This window comes from Pollachius pollachius, assembly GCF_949987615.1.
Source record: "Pollachius pollachius genome assembly, chromosome: 17".
Lineage (NCBI taxonomy): Eukaryota > Metazoa > Chordata > Actinopteri > Gadiformes > Gadidae > Pollachius > Pollachius pollachius.
This window is the reverse complement of record NC_136950.1, coordinates 19330618-19338566: the sequence shown is the minus strand read 5'-3', so window position 1 is coordinate 19338566 and position 7949 is coordinate 19330618. Positions and strand designations below refer to the sequence as shown.

Sequence of the window (7949 nt, the reverse complement as noted above, 5' to 3'; positions counted from 1 at the left end):
GTGAACAACCAACGCGCTCTACCGCTTGAGCCACATGCCGCCCGTTGCGCTTTTGGTGAGACTGAAATAGGTGAATTAGCCAACGTATAGTGGCCGTGCAAGGGAGGTGAAGTTCCCCTGCATTCAACAAGTCAGACAAGAACGATAGTGACACCAAACTGGTTGGAGGTGGAGCAGCTCAGCGCTGCTGTTGCGGTGGATTGAAAGAGTTAGACGTCTACGTCACAGCTAATGTCGTTTAAAAGTGAAACTCGCTGAATGACAGCGTTGTGGCATGGCCCCTTTAACACAGACTAGATTGTGGGCTAGATGTAAAATGTCATGCATATCTTTTTGCACAAACACCGTCGCATACCGTATACCTAGGGAAAATGTCCGTAGGGTGTCAAAGTATCAAAGAATAGAAGCCCCCTGAATCTATTGATGCATGAGTCATCGATTTAATGTTAACTAGAATTCAAATCTCTCTCTCTCTCTCTCTCTCTCTCTCCCAGGGCCCAGAGACAGGGCTGTCCTCCACTGCCAGTTCTGCGGGAAGAGAGGCCACGCCCACAGCTTTATGCGTTCCAAACGCTTCTGTTCCACTTCCTGTGCCCGAGGGTAAGCTGCATTCCTATTGGCTCACGCCGACCAGGCCAATCTTTTTCTCATGCAACCCAAATCATGCGCGTGTATGGCTGACGAGCCAAGTGTCTGACAGGAAGCCTTGTGGTCTGGCTTCCTCCGCCACATTCAGGTGTGAAACAAAGTACACGCCAAGCTGAACCTCGACATACATACTTACCTGCTACTGCTGTCAAACCACTCGTCTCTCTCTCTCTCTGTCTGTTATCTATCTCTCTTTCTCTCTCTCTCTCTCTCGCTCTCCCTGTCTGTCTGTCTGTTATCTCTCTCTGTCTTCTGCACTCATTCTAGTTTTTCTCTCTATCACTTGCTCTTACTTTAGATCATCAGATTATTAGATCTCTGTCAGTCTCTCTTTGTCTCTCTGTATGTCTGTTTCTGTGTCTCTCTGTCTCTCTGTCTCTCTGTCTGTCTGTCTGTCTGTCTCTCTGTGACTTTCTAACACACTTTGCTACAAATAGTTTTATGGCGAAAAACGGTTTAAAACTCGGACTGAACGCAACCCAGACACGCGCATCCTTAATGTTGTCCTGTTCGTCCTGGCCCTCTGTCTCCCCCTGCAGGTTCAACGTGCGCCTGACCAAGCGTCTGCGTGCTCTGAGCGCGGGCAGCCGGTCAGAGAGACCCCGTCCTGCCCTGAACCGGGCCTCCTCCGTGCCCGGGAAACCCCTGCTCCTTAGACTGGTAGGGGGGTGGGGGGAGAGAGAGGGATAGAGGGGGAGAGAAGAGACCGACTATAACTCTAACCATGTTTACATTTAGGCGATTTAGAAGACGCTTTTATCCAAAGGAACTTACAATGAACCAAGATAGGTAGGATAAGATGATACACATTGCTAAGTGCTATTTTTAAGTGCCAGGACGTACAACATTCAATAAGTGTGTTCATTAAGTGCCAGATAAGGTTTGAACTGTTTGTAAGAATGCAGTGAAAAGGGCAGTATAGTATCTTAGTATAGTATAGAACTGGGCTTGATTCTCCCTTGTCCCACCTGATCTGTAATCAGGGGCGTAGCACCAACTTCTGGGCCCTATGTACAAGAAGTCCTGATGGGCCCCCCCCCCAGATATGTTGACAGGGGGGGGGGGGGGGGGGGGGGGGGGGTCTCTTTGGATTCAAATTGACGTCTACAGCATACGTCAGAAATCAATCAACGTCTCCGTTGTTTTTTTAAAGTCGAAAAGTCGAACCTCAGCGAAAGTTATTAGATAAATGAGCTCGGCTCGACCTTTGACCTCTGTTTTCCCGCCCAGCCTCGAGACCTGTGGAGCGCCAGCCGCCGGGACAAGAGCGAGCGGCGAGAGGAGGTGAAGAGGCGGAAAGCGGAGGAAGAGGAGGAGCAGGAGGAGGAGCAGGAGGAGGAGGTGGAGGAGCAGGAGGTCGACGACGACGACAACGAAGACGAGGAGGAGGAGGAGGAGGAGGAAGAGGAGGACGAGGAGGAGGAAGAGGAGAGGGACGACCCGTCGTTCTCGGCGTCCACGAAGCCCAGCGAGTGCCGCCCGGCGCGGCGCCCGCGGAGGGCGTCGGAGCCCGCCGTCACCACGGCGACGCCCACCTCCACCTTCAAGCCCCGCCCCTCGGCGTGGAGCGTGGAGGACGTCGCCGCCTTCATACACACGCTGCCAGGTACCGCAGCGCACACGCATTGTACACGCACGCGCTGCTAGAAGACGTCACACACACGCCTTCTGCATGCGCGCACATGTTCATGCACACACATGCTCACACACACGCTGCCAGGTACCGTCGCGCACACACATCATGCTCACGCACACGGTTAGGTGACGTCACGCACGTCGTCTTCATACACACACATTTTCATGCACATGTTAGCACATGCACATGCATACACGCTGCTAGAAGATTTCGACACACATGCTCACACACAAACATGTTGTAACATGTCGCTAGGTACCGTAACGCACACACACACAGGTCCATGCTCACAGAAGCGATGGGTTCACCCCTCCGGGAATAAAGCCCCCCTAGACGCCACAGAGGTAACTGAAACGGCACACATAGAATTGCCTTAGGTCCTTTTGGGTTTGGGGGTGACATGCGTCTGGAAAATCACTTCCTTTGGCGCCGTTTCCAGGCGTGAACAGCCATTTGCATTCATAGTTTCACTCGATTTGGATTTATTTGCTGTTTGGTTAAAAGGGAGAAAATATCCATCACCTTTCGTTCATATTTGAATAGATGGCATGCATGCTGACCACGTGACAACGTTGAGGCCGGTGGCCAATCACAGCCAGATGTCCCCACTGCAGTGTTTGGTGACAGAGTCATTCGTATGTGTTTCTGTCCCCACTGCAGTGTTTGGTGACAGAGTCATTCGTATGTGTTTCGATATGCAGTCAGACCCGGCGCGTCTCGCCATCTGCTGTTGGTTGAGCTAACCACAGTATTCTCACATAAATCCCTGTTTGTTGTGACAGCGGCAGAACTATTGCTGAGCTGGTAGGGCAGATGAATGCAGAGTTCCCCAGCTAGCCTCCCTCAGGGTTTCCCAGAGTGCAGACGAGTTATTGGGGCACATTGTGTTCCTGTGGTTGGTGTGTGTTTCACCGTGGGACAGCATGACGCCCCCCGCCCCCGACCAACCCAACCATCCATTCATACATCATCCATCATTCACTCATCCATCCACACAAAACATCAGAACGTCTTTTCATGCATCATTCATCCATCCACCCAACCGCACATCAGCATATTCATCCTTCCATCCATCATCAACCCAACCAGCCATCAGCACATCCATCATTCATTCATCCATCCATCCAACCACCCATCAAAACATCCATGCATCCATCCATCCACACGTACATTCATTCATCCATCCACCAAAACACCCATCATTCATCCATAATTCATCCATCATTCAGCCGTCATTCATCCATCCACCCATTCACCCTTTCATCCGTCAGCCCTGCAGGTGGTTCAGTCCAAATTAAACCCTATGTGCTGTTCATGGCTGGCCTGAGACTACAGAGTTCTATTGATTGATTGATTGATTGATTGATTGATTGCCCCCCCTCCCCCAGGGTGCAGCGAGGTGGCAGAGGGCTTCAGGCTCCAGGAGATCGACGGCCAGGCGCTGCTTCTCCTGACCGAAGACCACCTGATGACCAGCATGAACATCAAGCTGGGCCCCGCCCTCAAGATCTGCGCCCACATCAACGCCCTCAAGAACCAATGAGGGGGCCGAGCCGCCTGACTGACAGGAGGGGGCGGGGCTAGGAGAAGATGTTGATTATGATGATGATGAATAAACAAGTGCACAAAAGGAGGAGAGGGAGAAAAGGGGTGGGGTTTAAAGTTATTGTGGGCGGGGCCCCGGCCACCAGTGACGACTATGGGGAGATAAACATCAAAAGACAGAAAGAATTCAGATTTGTTTTAATTTATATTGACCGGGGATGAGAAGGGAGGTTTTTATAGAGGGGTTGGAGGGGAAGACGGCGGCGATCAGCGAAAATGAATCTGTGGCTGGATATAAAGATGTTGTTTTTTTTATCTTTGTGTATATTTTACAACGCAGCTGGAGAGTGTAAATTTGAAGCTTTCACGGAAGGATTTTGAACATTTTAATATATAAATTTGTCTATTTAGTTTTTTTAGAACGTGAGTCCCAACGACGAAGCTATCCAGTAGAGAACATAACCCGTGTGTGTAAAAGAAAAAAAATGAAGTAGACTTTGTAAGTTATTAATCAAAGTTTAATGTTTTATATCTCTGTAACCTCTGGACAAAAATATGTCTGTCACTATCAGGGTCCAGACCCATGTCTTCAATGGTCACATTTTTATCGTATCATGCTCAAATTATTTAATAAATCAAGAATTAATCCATCAGATTCCTCTCGAATGTTGTGGGTTCACTTCAAATGGCGGAGAGGGTTGGTCCTATTAGGGTGGTTATATTACGCACCCATAGAGGGCGCCAGTGAGTAGGATGCTTGATGGTTACTGAGATAAGGACGGTTACAGAATAATAATGTCCGTTATTCACCTCACAGGGCAGCACTCGTTGAACCAAAACATGAAAATATGAAATAATTGTTGATGCTTTAGTTTAACCCATCTCCAAGTGCATGAACGAGTTCAATAATCAAGTTATTTGTAGTTATTTTGCTTCTAGTCAAAATGTTAAAGGAACCACTTTGGTTTTTCCGAGGATACCTAGGATATGAAGCGCCTCAGGTCTGGTTTGCGTTAGGATGTCAGAGCAGTTCTGATTGGTTCAGGGTCTGGGGCAAGTGTTCTGTATTCCACCACACCCTGTGAAATTTAGGATAGAAGTATTCACATCTGTGGGGAGGCACACCAGCAGAGCGCAACACAGAGGAACGCAGACTTTTTGTATTTTAGGTCAAAAGCCTATTTTGAAAGATACAATACAAAAAGAACATTTTTTCCAGAGAAAGAGGAATTCCAATAGTTTTTTTTATCTTTAACGAAGTTTAATTTATAAAGAACTTGTAACGGGTTTTTTGTTTGCGTAAAAAATCATCTCCCAGCGGATTTACCATGGCGCACATCTGCAGGTACCTGACCGGCTCGGTGGCGAGCTGCGCGGGCTGGGTGAGCCTCATCGTCGCCACCTCCACCAACGACTGGGTGACCATGTGCGACTACAGCCTGGCGACGTGCGTGCGCCTGGACGAGCTGGGCACGCAGGGCCTCTGGGCCGAGTGCGTGATCGCGCCTGCGCTGTACCACTGCGTGTCGCTCAACCAGATCCTCTCCTTACCAGGTAGGACCACACAGAGAGAGGGAGAAAGAGACGTAGGATTAATATAGGTTATAGGTCAGAGAAAAGCAAAGTATAACGGGTTTTTTTCAAAGTGTTGTTGTTGGTTCACTCGAAATTGTTAACATTTGTTTCAGTTTTCAAAAGTGTGTTTGGGAAATGAAGATAATAATAATCATGATTCACTTTTTGAAATGAAACACCGTGTGTGTGTGTGTGTGTGTGTGTGTGTGTGTGTGTGTGTGTGCGTATGTCATAGAAAGAGAAAAAAGTAGGAAAAAATAGAAGGTGATCGATAGAGCGAGAGAGAGAGAGAGAGGGGGGGGAGACAGAGACAGGGAGAAAGAGATGGGTGTGGAATACAAAAAAATAAATTGGAACCGAGGCATACTACGGAATGTAGTTTTCAAATTCCAACCACCTTTACCCCACCCGTTCTCTCTCCGAATCTCCCCCCCCCCCCTCTCTCCCATTCTCTCTATGCATTGGATCTTTACCAGGAGGGCTTTTACGGCCCACATCCATACCCCGAGATCAGACAGTTTTTTCCTTTTTCATGGTTTTGATTTCTAAACTCAAACTCATTTATTTATGAAACGTGTCATTTATTAAACGTGTATCATGCCTGAGGACGTGAGGGCGACACTATAACGTTCAGTCATAAGCCATTTGCTAAGCATTATATTAATTATGCACCAATCCAAACGGTGGGCTGATCTATTTTTATTTATCTGGGGGGACACACCCACTTGTGATGTCATTAGTGGGTCTATTTTAACATGGGGCTTTTAATCAGCATCACATCTGGCACGGGAAAACAGAAACCATTTAACATAGCACTCATGAATCACTCATTAATGTTTTGTTAAAGATTCCCCACTAAATAAAGGCTTATAAATGACATGACTGAACGCTAAAGTGTAACCGGCTTTAGCTACAAATAGCAGCACTTCAATACACAGCCCTATTCACCGGTAGACTCAAAGGGCTTAACTGGCCATATATTGTTGATCAATGACACCCCACTGACCCTAGCCCTAGGTTGATTGGGTGCTGACCAGGTAGCCATAAGGCCTTTGACTGTGCACTGCCAATTGCACAGGCAGTGACACAATTACTACTAATGAGTATTTACTGAATGCACCCCATCCATCCATCCATCCATCCATCCATCCATCCATCCATCCGTTACACTCACAGTGACCGGCCCTGGGTTCCTGTGTGTTATTAACCCCGCCCTCCCAATTGTCAAGGAAATCGTGACATACCTGCACTTAACATAATAAGCCAGAATATGAGTTGAAATAAATACTAATACAATAAGAAGTTGTCTTTAATTTTGGATTAAAACAGTTTCCCGAGAGCGCATTAATGGATACATTTTCTAGCCTATTTTCCTTGAACTCACCCCCATATGTAGACTTAAATCATACCAACTCTTACATTTGTGTAGCTTATTTATATTTTTAAAAAGGAGGACGTCCTGAAGACTCAGGAGAGGGAGGGAGGCAGGAGGTCTTAAGGCGAGTAGAGAAAAGAGAGTGAGCAACGAGGCCCTGGTAGATGCTCTGCTGTACTCTCTACTGTAAGAAATGATGAATTAAAGATGAAAAACCGTCGCATGCGCTTCAGACACTGCGAGGGGCTAAGCCCCCCCCAGCCTCTAAATCCCAGTGCCATCCCACCCCCCAGCGTACCTCCACACGTCCCGGGCTCTGATGATTTTGGCCTGCCTGCTGGGGCTGCCCGCCGTGCTGCTGGTGATGATGTCACTTCCCTGCGTGCGGCTCCCCAACGACACGACCGCCGCCAAGCGGCGCCGTGCCCTGGTCGGGGGGGTCCTCATCCTCATCATGGGTGAGCGGGGGGGGGGGGGGGGTGCTGGACAGCGTCTCTTAAGGTAAACGTATTTAAACCCAACCATTTCCAATTTCCTGCCCAGCCGTCTGCGGAACCATCGCCACCATCTGGTTCCCGATCGCCGCCAACCAGGAGAAGGCTCTGATGGCGTTCGGCTTCTCCCTATACGCCGGCTGGGTCGGCGCCGGCCTCTGCCTCTGCGGCGGCTCCATCATCCTCTGTTGCCATGGCAGCGGCGCCGCCCTGCCGATCCGGGAGAACAGCTTCTACTACTCCAGACGCGCGGGCCGGGCCGCGCCCCTCGACCCGCCCGCCAACCACGCCAAGAGCGTGCACGTGTGAGCGCAAAGGCATGCTGGGAAATGGAGTCAGGAGGCCTCTTTGTGTTCAGCACGTGATGGCGTTTTAAACGCAGTCTAAGACGCAGTTTTCACATTTCCATCTCTTTTTTTGATTGGTTGATTTTATGAGGAAACCGTCCCGCGGATCCCCTTTTTTGCGCCGTAATACCGGGCAGCAGACCAAGGTGTTAGGTACCACAGGGGTCTCCTCCCGTTGCCATGGGTTACGATGCCTCGTCCCCATAGTATCACTACATACCCCATAGTATGTGTGAATAAAAGTATGGGTTCATCGTACGGTTCTCATTTACCGTCTGATTCTTCTTTTTCTTTTGTTATTTCTTATAAAATGTGTGTCTTTGGATCGC

At 48.9% G+C, this 7949-nt stretch overlaps 2 protein-coding genes across 2 annotated transcripts in view; both read left to right on the top strand.

Moving 5' to 3' along the window:
- LOC307088957 (polyhomeotic-like protein 2) overlaps window positions 1-4484 on the top strand; it is a gene marked incomplete at its 5' end in the record, with an annotated part of 6626 nt that extends 2142 nt beyond the window's left edge. Inside the window, 4 exons of the mRNA XM_079755037.1 lie at window positions 495-600; window positions 1188-1308; window positions 1879-2254; window positions 3673-4484. Of these exons, the coding sequence (XP_079611163.1) occupies window positions 495-600; window positions 1188-1308; window positions 1879-2254; window positions 3673-3827 (758 nt within the window). The 3' untranslated portion in view covers window positions 3828-4484. The remainder of the gene's footprint in view (window positions 1-494; window positions 601-1187; window positions 1309-1878; window positions 2255-3672) is intronic.
- Window positions 4485-5157: 673 nt separating this feature from the next.
- LOC307089021 (claudin-11-like) lies at window positions 5158-7582 on the top strand (the record flags this gene model as incomplete). The annotated part of the gene is made up of 3 exons (XM_079755107.1): window positions 5158-5383; window positions 7073-7237; window positions 7323-7582. The coding sequence occupies 3 exons, from the start codon at window positions 5158-5160 to the stop codon at window positions 7580-7582; spliced, it is 651 nt and encodes a 216-aa protein (XP_079611233.1).
- Window positions 7583-7949: the final 367 nt, after the last annotated feature.